We start from the raw sequence: 14,727 nt of genomic DNA, 5'->3' as shown, positions 1-14,727 counted from the left end.
TGCCATTAGATTATACTAATAGAGGAAATAATTTGCATTTCATAAAACTCACATTTGGAGAACGAAACCCAATCAAGAGTTTTATATGGAAGCTCCTGTGAATTGATGAGGAATTAAATATGATAAACCACAATAAGCCTTTCAGGTACCTCTACAGTTACTAACATCATCACCACCACTACTTCTATTAATAATGGTTAATACTTACTGAGTACTTACTGTATAAGACACCATTCTAAGTGCTTTGCACAATGAACTCATTGAAACCTTTCCACAACTGTATAAAGTAGTCCTACTGTCACCCCCATTTTACAGATAACGATACCCAGGCACAGAGAAGTCACTAACTTGCCTAATGTCTTAGAGCTAGTCAATGGCCAGTCCAAAATGTGCACCCAGGCAGTTCAGCATCTGAGTCTCTGTTCTTAACCACTGAATTGTTGAACAGCAGGTTCAGAGAAGGGGACAGCCAGCGTGGGCAGGACTGAGAGTGGGTAGACCCATTCACTGAATCTAAGCTTTATGTAGAATGTTTTCATTTGCTCAAACTGCGAGTAAAATGTGTCCTTTTTCCTCCTTCCTCCTCTTTCTCCTCCTCCTCTTTTTTCCCTTCTTTCTTAATTTCCCTCTTCTTTTATTGAATTTTATTTTTGCTTAGACGGTTTGATTATTTCAATGGAATTTATCCCCTTCTCTATTTCAAACTTCTCTTTCATCTCCTCGCTTACATCCTGCCTCTCACGATCAGCCTCATCCTTTCCCAACTTTCTTGCCTCATTTAGAGATATTAACATTAACCCCAACTTCCTTTGCTTCATACTTATAGCTCTTCTCACCAAACTTCTATACTGTTTTTTCAGCAAGTCCTATTTTCCCTTTAAATTGTCCCTCAGATCATCCTTTTCATTTCTATTGTCTCTATGCTCTCATCGCCTCACACTTCTGTGAGAGTCCTCTAACTTGTCTTCTAGTCATCAAAGTTTCACTGTTCACACACTCTGACGTATCTGTATATTAGTTCTCCTAAAACAAAACTCTCATTGTACTAGTGACTGCATCATTGTTATTAGTGAATTGAGTTCTCCATTGTCTAAAACATCATTTCTAAGCTGCACTACTCATAATTGGGCTCAACCACATTTTGGCCTCCAAATACTCTTTTTTCACTGTGGCATCTTTGCTAATAGAAGTATAGGATGAGTGTTCCTCGCTCAAAATGCTTGGGACCAGAACTGTTTCAGAGTTTGAACTTCTTTCAGACTTTGGACTATTTGCAGAATACATACCTGTAGAACATCCCTAATCTAAAAATCTGAAATCTGAAATGCTCCTGTGAGCATTTCCTTTGAGTGTCATGTTGGCATTCAAAAAGTTTCAGATTTTGGATTTTGGATTAGGGATGCTCAACCTGTAGTAGTGATGGTGGTGGTAACAGAATTTATTATGGGCCAAGCTTTGTACTAAGGACTATATACATAACTTCAAGTAATTCCCCACAGCATATCTGTGAATAATGTCCTATGATTTTATAGAAGAGTAAACTGAGGCATACAGTAATTTTCCCAAGGTTTCATAGCTATCAAAGAATAAAGGCTGGGTATGAATCTGATTTCATAGTCAATGCAGTACTTCCTATACTTTTCCCCTAGTCAAAAAAATAACCCCCTCCTAGACTGCCACCTTTAAATGAAGGAAAGAAATGTTAATAAATGTGTCCTTGAAAATTTTCAAAATTTATCAAAATAGAATCACTTCTCCGAATGCCTATTGAATTTAGCATATTATTCCATGTAACTCTCAATATAATATTAAATTAGAATGTATTTGTTTCTAATTATTTCATGTGTATTCATCTTATCTCCCTAATTAAACCGTAATCTTCTATACTAGAATGGCATCTTCTCAAGCTGTGACTCATAAGTGGGTCAAAGAATTAGTTTATGAGTTGCAACCAGCATTTAAAAAAAAAATAGACTTGAAAAAAGTATCAGTGTGTATCACTTTGTAAAATGTTTGTTTCAATTATGTATGTGCATGAATACCTATACTAGGTTACAATGTAAAAACGTATTTAAGACTTGAAATCATGGTCAAAAAAATTGAAAACCACTGTTCTAGAGGCCAATTACCATTTTGTTATTCTTTTATTCTTACAGGACCTATCACAATGCCATGCACTTTAGTAAGTGCTCAATAACAACTTGGCTGATTGAATAAAATTACTAACTGCCATTTCTAATCATATTATTATAATTAAAAACTCAGTGTTGAACCATTATACATATCATAATATCTGTACATGTTTACTCTTCATTATGATCATATTTAGCCTTATATTGTCATTTTTTTTTTTTTTAAGATTGGGGCTTTTCTGTTTACATGATAATATGCTTAAGTCACCAAACTGTACTTAGGTCTTTAGAGAGGCTAGTTTCTACTAGTAGTTCCATAAAGTGAGAGTTAAGAAGATAGGGTATCTTATGCAAATGAAAGATTATTCTGCCCAGTAATACTAAAGGAGAAATTTTAATGGCAAATTGGCTAAGCCTATTTCTTTCCTTTTTAGAAGACAACTACATTTCATTACTTTCAATATTTATCTCTATAATCACTTTACTAAAATTTGTATTAAGTTTAATAAGCGTGTTTTGAAAATTAAAATACCATCTTTAGCTAAATAATATTAAGCATTCAATTGTACTACATTTATTAACCTCACCATTTGAGCAGTCTGGGCCAGTCCAGTTAGGGTCACAAGTACAGGAGCCACTTTCTTGAAGGTATGTTCCATGACCAGAACACTGGTCTGGACACATGGTCTTTAGTATTTCACAATTGCTACCACCCCAGCCTGGATTGCAGTGACATTCCCCATGGATACACACACCATGATTAGAACATCCAGGGTCCAGACAATCAGCTAGCGTAGAGAAAAAAGAACAACTTTGTTAAATCTAGAAGATACCGTAGTACATGCAGGATAAAGAATTAAATCCTAATCTAATGAACATTTCTGGATAATCAAATATTTATACACCATTTTCAAGAACTTGTTTCTGAAAATGCAGAGGATTGTAATAAAATAAAGCATTAAGGACCAGTCCAATGCCATTTAGGTAATTGGAACTCTTGCGAGGATTTGCAATTTTCATGAATTACACACACAGGCTCTTGAGGTTTCAGACTATTGCTCTCTGTTCTGCCTAATCAGAGAGTAATAAGTATTGCCTTCTCTATAACAAAATCTGTATCAGCTGACCTAACCCACGACCACTGAGTACTGACAGCTGTATGGGATCTTCAAACAGTTTGAGAAATAAATGAGTTGCATACTTTCTATCCTTCTTAATTCACTTTAATGTGCTTTAGATGACGAGATTTAATTTAGCAATTTGACTCAATAAAACTTTACACTTGTAGGGTCAATGGCCTGAAAATTTAATTCCAGAGACTTAATTGCATTACTTTGTGTGTGCAGATCAATAAAATCAATTTGATTGAAGAACAGAAATGGTGCTTTTTTGCTTTTTGAAAAAACAATTCAACTGCATTTTACAGGATAGTATCTTGACTCTCGTCACATACATGTACAGTTATGGAACAAATCCGTGATGTAGTTTTCTCACTAGCGTATTATGTTCGCTACTCTGTCTCTAGAGATGCCAAAATGCTAGATTTAGAAGCTGCCATCATGTAAAAAACAATAAAAGGAAGAAAAAATCAACAGCCGACTGTTGTTCCAAGGCACAAATGTTTGCTTATCTCTCAGAATAATGGAAAGAAAAAAAAAAAAAAAGAATTCTTCTTGCTACTGAAAAAGAGCAAAGCGGCTTTTTGGTATTTGTTTTTTTTTATTAGTTAAAATGTTAATAAAACAATGCATTCATAAATCTGGAAATCAAAATTACTTTCATAAGGAAGCGTATGAAAAGAGATCCATTTGCCAAGCTAAAGATTACAGATACAATCTGTTTCTTTATGAAGATGACAACAGACTTCTACAAATATTGACATGTTTACCTTCCTCACAGTTTTCTCCTTTGTATCCCGAGTTGCAGGCACAAGAGCCCATGATGCAAATCCCACGACCCCCGCACTGCGGGTCAATGCACTGGGTAGTCGGCACGTCGCACTCGGTGCCCTTCCAGCCGCTGAAGCAGAGGCAGCGGCCCTTGGAGTACTGCCCGTTGCCGCTGCACAGCACGGGACAGGCTGCTGCGAAACGAAACACGACAGAGCAATGAGCAGCCCCGCTTTCCACCCAGGTTCCGAAAGAAAAGACACGGCTGCAACAAGCAACAGGCCGCTTCCCCCCCCCCCCCCCCCCCCCCCCCCCGTCTTTCTTGTCTCGGTAGTTTTCTGAATTGCTTGTGTTTCCACAGCTTATTGATACCGGTTTAAGAAAAGACTCGAACGTGCGTACCTCTTGAACAATCCGGACCCAGAAATCCTGGAAAACAATGGCAGGTTCCAGAAACACACTCTCCATTTCCATGGCAATTTCGGGGGCATTCCACCACAGACTCTGAAGAAAGGAGAAAGAAGGCACACTCGTCGTATAGCCTGCCTCTTGCAAAAGATAAACTGTGTCCCTTTGATCTTCATTTGCACTGGATTATTCCAACAGGACAGCGAGGCCTCGCCACTTCAAGCGCAGAGGTTTTAAGTGTTTTCATGGTGCACTCTGCTCTCCCAGGGCAACTCCAAATACTATTTTCTGCTGGTGCTTCATGGGCCCGTCACATATTCTCACATACACGAGTTAAAGTATTTCTCGCATTTTACCTGGGCTTTAACACCCCAGGAATCACCCCCAACTTGCTAAAGATAATTTAGCTTCTGTTCAACCCCGTGTTTAGCCTGCGAACAGCTCCTTTGAAGACACCGCGCTTACCTATGACGATGGTATTAAAAGACACCTGCTCTGCGTTTTTCCCGTCGTTGTAAAAAGCCAGATGCCAGATGCCGGCGTCCAGGTACTGGATGAAGCCGGCCTCGTGCAGGCTGACGGATCTCGCCTGCCGCCCGGCCCTCTCGGGCTCCAGCAGGTTCCGCTGCTCCCTGGCGATCAGCCTGCTGCCGTCCAGCAGCTCCACGAAGTCGTACTGCGGGGGGGAGCAAAGCCGGGTTAGTCGTCAGAAATACAACTCGTCAGAAATACAACTCGGTGGCTGCTTCTCGCTTTTCTGGGTTTTCATCAAGCTTTTCTCCTTCGTGCAAATAAGTACAGTATTAGAAAGAAGTTCCTGATTGACAGGTCCAAATGGTAGACGTCTTCTCTGCCTAGCATTTACATGGATGAGCAAAACTACCCCACCACACACCACTGCTGGATTTTAACTTCACAGCTCATTTTTTCCCCTTATTGAGCAATATGGTTTCCAAATTAATTTCATTCTCCTGGCTGATAAAAAGTTTGACGAGTGTGGAGGATGCAAACATAAAATCTACATAAACTTACAGTTCAAATCTGGCATGCTTATTTTATTTTTAATTGTTTTTTTTTTAATCGAGATAGCATAGTTGTATGTATTTTGGGGATACATGTGACATTTTGATACCTGTATGTAATGTGCAATGATCAAATCAGGGTAATTGGGATTATCTTTTTCTCGTGATGGGAACATTGCAAATATTCTATTTTAACATACACAATAAACTAACTATAATTTCCCTACTGTACTATCAAATACTAAAACTTATTTCCTTCTAACTGTATGTTCGTACCCCTTAACCAATCTCTCTCTTTTCACCACCCTTGCCCCTTCCCTTCCCAGCCTCTGGTCATCATGCTACTCTCTGCCTCCGTGAGATCCACTTTTTAGCTCTTACCTATCAGTGAGAACATGTAGTATTTGTCTTTCTTGTGCCTGATTCATTTCACTTAACATAAAGACCTCAGTTCCATCCATGTTGCCAGCAGCCTCATGTTAGTTAGACCATCAGATAATCTCGTAAGGTCTTCTCTTATTTAATACTCATGTAGTAACAACTACAGTGGAATATTTAGTCTGTGCTGGCATTATTTTGAATCCTCACAGGAACCCTTTCAGGAAGGTATTAATATTTACACTTTAAAGACAAAGGAAACCGAGTCTTGAGAAGCTTCAGCAGGGTCAGCCATCTGTTAAGTGGTGAAGCTGGTCTGTGAACTCAGGTGCACTTGGCTCCAAAGCCAGGGTCATTTCCACTATAGCACTCTGTGACTCTGTGACCATCTCAAGCACCATGGAGAAATGCATGGGCTCTTACTAAATTACAGTTAGAGTAAAAGCATGTACCAAGATGCATGTACATCTTTAATCAAAAGTCTAAAAAATTAAACAATGGAGGGGTCCTGAAGGGATGACGATAACAGTAGATGTGCCCAATTACTATTCTGAAGTCAGTCATCATCAAACATAATTTTTGTTTGAGTGAGATTAATCATGAATGTTGGATGGCTGGAAGAATTTAACTGGAGAATTGAACAAAGAATTAAAAACATGAAATGTGATTGGTAACACTGGGGTAAAATTTGGTAACCAGAGATAATACAGTGAATTTGGCAGACAATGAAAAGACTTTTCAATGTAGTTTCAAGGCACTTTTTAGATAACAATTTCTTAAAAGTACAGTGATTCAGCTTCTATAGACTTTTACCCAGTTTTATTTTATTCCCAAGACATGTTTATGGTAAGAAGTACACTATATTACTATATTTAGCTGTGAAAAAAATACACCAAAAAAAAAAAAACATTGATTAGGATTCAAAAATTTACTTTTTATTATGTCTTACAAGGATAAAAATAATGACTGGTGTGGATAGCTGACCTGCAAAAATTTCACTGGAATTCCATTCTAAAATTTTCAGAGGAAAATTAATTCAGCAGTTTTGAAAGTGTCGCTGTCTCAAGCCATTCATTTCATCAGACTTAAACATTTATGTTAGCATGCCAAAGAGCCAGGAAAAGTTTCTTTTTATGGCCCAATGCATATAAACATTTTTCTCCCTTACCTAAACACAGTTAACTGAAAAAGTGAAAAGGAGGAAAATTAGAGTTTTAGCTGGTCTTTCAAGGCAAAAATCACAATAATCACCTTTATCATAGAGATCAGCATTTGCATCACACTGTGAACAATGAAATGAGGCTGGGGTGGTGGGTGGGAATGATGGTGGGGGTGGGCAGTAGCCGACAGGCTCTGAGTTATTCTGTCCAGTTCTAGGCTCTTCTGTATGGGGCATTTCACACATGGCTTCAGGAGAGCTATTCAAATACCTAAAGAAAAGTTCCCTACTTAACACCAAAACTACTTCTACCCCAAATAACCAAATTATATGGAATGCAAATATTTAATGACCTTTGTTCTTAGGGTGTAAAGTGATCACTTAAGGGAAAACTTGAGTTTTATTTATAGAATTTATTTATAAAATTGAGACATGGATTTTTTTTGGCAGGCGAGGTGGAAGAATTGTTAGGATCCTATGCTATTTTTAGGGTGAAATTCTTTGGGCTAACTCTTCAGGCACACCACTTCAGCGAGGGGCTATCATGAGACAAAGCTTATACTTGATGAAGGTTTCATATAAATTGGAATTATCTTGGTGTGAAAGCAAGCTCCTTTAAAGGTAACTTTCTTACGATTTAATATTGCCAAATATGCATGCTTTAAAAATCCTTCTCATTTAAAGTTGCTTTAAACTACAATGTATTAACAGGTCTTTGTAAAATCAATAGAAGAAAAGTTTGCCCGCGTTTTTTGTATTTATGTTGATTATCTAATAGACCATTTAAAAATGCAAATAGATTTTTTAAAAGTATGTCGGTGTTTCACTTCTCAATGGCTAGACAATCTATCTGTTTAATTCAATTCTGTTATTAAAATGATGAAAACTCAGAATCTATAAATACTTAACTGTGTCCTTTAATCAACTTTCTGGTGGTGGCAGAGTCTTGCTGTAAATCATTGGAATATAAAGAAGGAGGGGAATTTAGAGATCATCTGATCCAATTCTCTCATTTTACCAACAGACTGTGAGGCTTAGAGATGTTAAGTGACTTGTGCAGAGTCACAAAGTCACAAAGTGGTGAGGGTGGGCTTGGAACCCAGGTTTCCGACTCCTATTCTAGAACAGCCTTCAGCAGGTGCACTAAAATGCCACAGGACACTTAACCGTAAAGTGCTCAATGGCTTCCTTAGACCTCTAACTGTCCAGGAGAAAGAACTGGGCATCGGGGAAAAGAAAGGCAACTGATTCCTTGGCAATAATCAAATGGATGGTTTTATAAAGAGTCACTAAGACTTTTAAAACTCACGTGACTATTCTGAATGGCTGGCCAATTTTAATTATTTCAGGTTGATTTATTTAACGTTCCCCAGAAACGGAGAAATGTTCAATTTGGCCTGCTTTATAGAATATTTCATGTTTAAACACTGAACTCAGAAACAGCTGTTTGCTCTGCTGATCTTGAATAAACCAGAGGAAGGAACTATAATAATAGCTGTGAAACTTGAGAAAATGCATAACCTACTTAAACACATATTGTGGCAGAAGAGAAAAGTGGATATCACATGTGTTATGTTTAAATACCAAAAGAACTATGAGAAAACCTGAAACTGCACCTTTTATTTCTGTAATCTTATATGTTATATACAACTTGCAAAGAATCAACCCCAAATCTTTAAATAAACCTTTGAAGTGTACAACACAGTAATTTTCATCTGAAATTATTTTCTGGAATTTAGAAGCTACATGCTTCACTATTGTGCTCAGCTTAGAGGTATACTTCTTGAATTATACACAAATAATGTATAATCCACATCTGTGGTTTCAGTGGAAAAATAGTTTTTCATATTTTACAGGATTATTGCTATAAATGCAAATCTATCTACTATAATTAAAGTTATAGAGGCCTTCCATTTAAGAAGATGTGGTTATTATACCCTAGTCAGTGTCACCTATAGTATGAACTGGAGTCAAATCTAAAATTTAAAATTGGACACTAGTACATAAGAAGTATTTGATGTGTAAGGATCAAAGACATTTACTTTAATGATGTAGATATGAAAAATGTTAAATAAGAAAAATGAATACACTAAAGCCTGACATTAAAAAATTTCAGCAGCCATAAAATTTAGGTATGTATATGAACCAAATCCACATTACATTAGAGAAAGCATGTTGAAATTTTCTCACTCATCTTCTCTAAAGATATAATTTCTTTATTAGTATATAACTTTTCTTCATAATTTATCTTCCTAGGTTATAGAAAAAACATTTCTCACAACATTACATAATATAAAGCATCCATGAAAATTCTTATTTTATAAATCAAACTAAATCAGCATGAAATCCCATGGGTAAATAAACCGATTATCAAATATAACTTCAAGGTCATCCAACTGTCAATTTTAATTAAGCAATTATTGCATTTTTGAAATTCTTCTATTTACAAACATAATAGTTGATCTTGGGAAAAGTCTCGGTTCCAATTTTATGGTAGGGAATTTAAATAATTTCTCTTAAACATGATGGAAGCTATTTTAAGCCACAATTTCCCATTCACACATTATAACCTGGTACTGTATCAGATTATGGAAAAGCCTGTGGAATTGACAGCGGCTCTCCATTGGCGATTGTTATTGGGAAGGAAATTTTACGCCAGGGAGCTGACTTCAAAGTTCCTTGACATTTAGGATTATGTGGATTGTTGTGAGGACCACGCTGATGTGATCACCCTTGGTTATCTACGAAAGCTCTTTTTCCTCTTTATCTCAGTGCTAATCACTTTAGAAGAGGAACAGTAGCTTGAGTTGATAAAGTTCATACCATCATATTTATGTTTATGTTCCCATCATTTCTTTACTAAGAGTAAATCTGGCATAAGTTTAAAAATATATTTGGAACAGAATGAATACATGTTTGAGATGAATTGTTATGCATTTGTTACATGAAAGGAATAAGAGCATCTGAAATCATCACAGAAATCTTTGGAAAACACTTGGAACATCCATGGGGTTTTACGAGGTGCTCAGATGATGTTCATTCAGTATTCATTAAGTCACTCACAAACTTAGTACATTTTAATTAGTCAATAACGACCAAAGCAAGAAAATATCATCCTTCCTGTCACTCATTCACAAACCTCACAGTATGTGTAACCTGCATTAAAAATTCTTTCCACTATAAAAGGTCAATTCAAAAGTGGTCCAACAGTTAACCAAACAGCTGAATTTAGGAAGAAATGGAATAAGTTAAAAAAACGCAACTAGCAGTTTTAATTTTATCGATGGCAAAGCCTAATCTTACCTGAGTGTGGGAAGGTGGTAAGCCTTTTCGGCCATATACTCCGATCAATGCATCCTTCTGAAGAGAGATATTGAATTTAAGAAACTGTGGCTGATCAATAAAGAGCTGTGATCTCCAGAAGATCCCGGGAGGAACCTCTTGAATTGCTCTTCGGCCAATATCCAGTTCTCCGGAATCTATGGTGTTGTTTTCTTGTGTAAATCCACCCAATTTTCCTGGATGTAAGAGATCCACTGATGAAGAATGAAAGATTTAAAAAAAAAAAACAAAACAAAACAGGTTTTTGAAATTCTTGAAAAAGTTCTTTTTACTAAATGCTAAGACATTTCATCTTTTTCTCACAAAATGCTCTCATAAAATTTTCACTTGAAAAGCTTTTTTTGTTAGATATTGCTGTTTTACTAATTCTGATTTAGCACATTCTTTAAGATATTTAAGTCAAAATCCTTTGACTTCCCCCAAGGTATGCCTGTTACTAAAGCTGTTTTCACACCTACAGTCTTTCTTTTTCACTTGAAACATAATTATCTTACAAATTATATGTCTTGTTATTTCTTGGGAGAGATTTAGTCTAGTACTTATCAGTCATTCTAAACATACCATAACACTGCAAAGTGCAAATTAAGGCAGTATGGATTATGGAGATTTCCAAATCAATTCTTAAACAAACAACAAAACCAATCAATGCCACTGATTCATGTAGTTCTCTCTAAACTACAAGGGTGAATGAAAAATCAGATGCTGGAAGGGAAGCAGGGAGGGTGTCGTAGGAACATTGTGAGGAGAAGGGAAGGAGGGATAAGCTTAAATTCTCACAAAGTTTTTGATGTAGGCTGTCACCACTGTTATTTCAAACTCACTTTCAGCCTCAGTGGGCACACTGTGCCGCTCCCCACCCTGGCCTTCAACCCGTAGGAACAAACCTCTCTGCTCCCGGATCTCTGCCACCTCTTAGAGACCATCCCCTCTCTACCTGCATAGCCCGCAGCTAGAAAACAGATCTAAGACTACTTTTTTTCGGTTGGCGTCCCCCTGTCCCCTCTATGCCAAGGTTCCTTCTCAGTTACTCTGAGGGGGTTAGTGACAGAAGTTTCACAACTTGCCGTCAGTGGAAACGGAACCACACTGTCTCTTACGCAGAAAGGGTCCCTGAAGGCTGGGGAACAGAATGAAACTAGGCCAATTATCCTCTGTCCATGCAACACTTTAAAAGTGATAACAAAGTTGACTCACTACCCACTTTGTCTTTTCCTAACATTAAGCTGAATATAGTCTACATAGATGTTGTTAATTCAAAATTTAGAGGACATAATTTCAAGTCTGAGAGTTGTAAATTATCTTAATGACAGGAAAGAGTCTTCTGACTATCTGGGAAGAGTTATTACCTTAACACTGAGTGTATTTTTACTGTGTGTCTACTAGGCACAGCACTATGGGCGATAAAAACAAACACAAACTAAGGAGTAGAATCTTAGAGATGATCTACTCTGGCTCCTATAGCTTCTGCCATCACGCAGCTGATTACCTGGTTGGGGAGACAACACCCAAACTGATAATTCAATGAGCACCTGGAGCAACACAAGAACCAAGGTCAGAGGAAGGTGGTATTACTGCAGGCTGGAGGCGGAAAGGTTTCCCTGAAGAGGTAAGTGCTGAGGCATATGCTGAAGGGCAGGTAGGATAAGGTTTCTGGGTTGGGGTAAATGTCGTTATCACGAACACAGCAGTGGAACCGGACAGGTGTTAGGGTGACAGTGAGCACAGAAATCCATCTGGCCAGAAAAGAAATTAAGAAAACTGGGTTTGGAGTCAGACAAACCTGGGTTTGAATCCTGGCTCTGTCGCTAATTAGCTGTTTGACCTTAAGGAAGATACTAAACCTCATCTAGAAAATGGGAACAGCAATGCAATCAGTGGACTCTTCTAAGGATTACCCGTGGTACGTAGGATAAATGATCACAGTGTTTAGCCCTCAGTAAGTACTGAATTGGTTTGTCATGGGGGTAACGGGACGTGAGGTTGCAAAGGGAAAACGGCATCAGTTTGTGGAAGGCCTTGAATACCATGTTAAAGAATATGGTCTTTATTCATTATGTTGGTGATTTTTTTTGTATTTTGTATTTTCATTCCATCAAAGAGCATTATTACACCCTTTTCCCTGAAGATGTATACGTTTATAACATTCTGTTACTGTGCATATCATGTATGGTGTGTTTTAAAAATACATACTTACAGAAGACTTATGGGTAAACTGTATTTCAGTGGCACAAAGGCACTTGTTTTTGTGTTGCGGTGTGTGTGTTTGTAATCAAGAGAAACAGAATTCAAAATTACTCAGAAAAATGCTCTACACCACAGACGAGTAAGGCAGAGATACCCAGTGTATGGCTGATGGGATCTGATGCAGTTCACAACAGATTCACACTTACAGATAAATGAGAGGTTTGAGGGAGAGTATATTAGCAGTAAATGTTAGGATTGCTTTCTACTTGGACTACTGCATCCTACAATGACACATGTACCATCGGTTGCAAAGGACAGCGATCGCTAAATGGAGACCCATTAAGGGTTCTGAGCAGGCTAAAGGTGAAATGAAATCATTGTTTCAGGAACATTAAAGCGCAGTAGTGTGGGAAGCCTGGAGAGGACAGATGAGTGAGGACACAGCTGCAATAACCCCCGATGAGGCAGAAGGGGGCTGTAGAAGGAAGCTTAACAAAAAGACATTATTTACAATCTCACTTCCCCTCTGCTTTCCCAATGTCCATAATCATGGCAGTTTATAATCTTTCAGGTATCAGGTCTATTTTTCTTGAATGAATTTAGGAATATAAAATGCTCTAAGGAATAAAATTTCAAACTTGAGTTATAGTAAGTAATCATTGTAAGTTTTCATGTATCAACTTAGATTATAAACTATGCATCATTCATAGATATCTTAAATATTTATTTTATAATAATGGTACTCATTCATTTTAGCAAAATCAGAACATACAGTTAAGTAAAAAGAGAAAAAATATGTAATCCTATCACTGACAGATCATTTTGCTTTCTATCTAAACAAATATCTTGCTTTACTCATAGAAATATCTGAGACCGGACATTCTACTTTTCAGTTAGGATGCTTCTGCAGAGGAGCCTACATTTGTCATCAATTAGCCTTTTTTGAGATAATTGAGGGAGAGAGCGAGAAATGGAATTAATCTTTAGTGAGAACCTATGACATGGCAGGTAGCTTCACCTATATTATTTGTTTTAAATTTCAAAAGAATTCCATTCATAGAAATTTTTCAAAAGAAGATGTAAGAATGGCTAACAAACATAGGAAAAAATGCTCAACATCCCTAATAATCAGGGAAATGCAAATCAAAACCACAATAAGATATCACTTAACTCCAGTGAGAATGACCTTTATCAAAAAGTCCCAAAACAACACATGTTGGCGTGGATGTGGAGAGACAGGAACACTCATACACTGCTGGTGGGACTGCAAACTAGTGCAACCCCTGTGGAAAGCATTATGGAGATACCTTAAACAGATTCAAGTAGACCTACCATTAGATCCAGCAATCCCATTATTGGGCATCTACCCAAAGGAACAAAAGTCATTCTATGACAAAGACACCTGTACCCGAATGTTTATAGCAGCACAATTCACAATTGCAAAGATGTGGAAACAACCCAAATGCCCATCAATTCATGAATGGATTAGTAAATTGTGGTATATGTATACTATGGAGTATTAATCAGCTATAAGAAATAACAGTGATATGGAATCTCTTTTGTTCTCCTGGAGAGAGTTGGAACCCATTCTGTTAAGTGAAGTATCCCAAGAATGGAAAAATAAACACCACATGTACTCACCAGCAAATTGGTTTCCCTGATCATCACCTAAGTGCACATTTGGGAATAACACCAATTGGGTACCGGACTGAGGTGGGGGGTGGGGGGAGGGGATGGGGTATAACTACATGATGAGTGCAATGCGCACTGTCTGGGGAATGGACATGCTTGAAGCTCTGACTTGGGGGGATGGGTGGTACATGGGCAATATATATAACCTGAACTTTTGTACCCCCATAATAAGCTGAAATTAAAAAAATAAATAAATAAATAATAAATTGTAGCATTGTATGAGGAAAAATGCTCAATACAAGCAAATACAAACTTCTGAAAACAAAAAACAAAAAACAAAAAAAAAAAGAATTCCATGAGGTTGATGTCATTTTAAGATGAAGAAACTAAACCTCAGATAAGTAAACAATGTGACCAAAATAAGTGGTACAGTCAAGATTCAAATCAAGGTCTGCATGATTCCAAAACCATTTGTTTTAAATAATTATCAGTTGAATCGTTGCTTTTTATTAAAACAAAAATATCATTTGCAATTACTAAGTTTTAAATTTACTTGTCTATTTCATATAAAATCAGAAATA

The 14,727-nt window shown here is 37.2% G+C and overlaps 1 protein-coding gene across 8 annotated transcripts in view; it reads right to left on the bottom strand.

Moving 5' to 3' along the window:
* The window catches only part of TENM3 (teneurin transmembrane protein 3), a 427,807-nt gene that overhangs the window by 99,862 nt on the left and 313,218 nt on the right, over positions 1-14,727 (bottom strand). For all 8 annotated transcript variants that reach the window (XM_069493436.1, XM_069493435.1, XM_069493438.1 and 5 more), the window contains 5 exons: positions 10,292-10,506; positions 4,895-5,105; positions 4,424-4,525; positions 4,021-4,215; positions 2,720-2,920 (listed from right to left, as the gene is read on the bottom strand). In XM_069493436.1, the coding sequence (XP_069349537.1) occupies positions 2,720-2,920; positions 4,021-4,215; positions 4,424-4,525; positions 4,895-5,105; positions 10,292-10,506 (924 nt within the window). The remainder of the gene's footprint in view (positions 1-2,719; positions 2,921-4,020; positions 4,216-4,423; positions 4,526-4,894; positions 5,106-10,291; positions 10,507-14,727) is intronic.

The sequence above is a fragment of the Eulemur rufifrons genome, chromosome 18, assembly GCF_041146395.1.
Source record: "Eulemur rufifrons isolate Redbay chromosome 18, OSU_ERuf_1, whole genome shotgun sequence".
Lineage (NCBI taxonomy): Eukaryota > Metazoa > Chordata > Mammalia > Primates > Lemuridae > Eulemur > Eulemur rufifrons.
The sequence above is the reverse complement of the archived record's forward strand: the minus strand, read 5'-3'. Positions and strand labels throughout refer to the sequence as shown.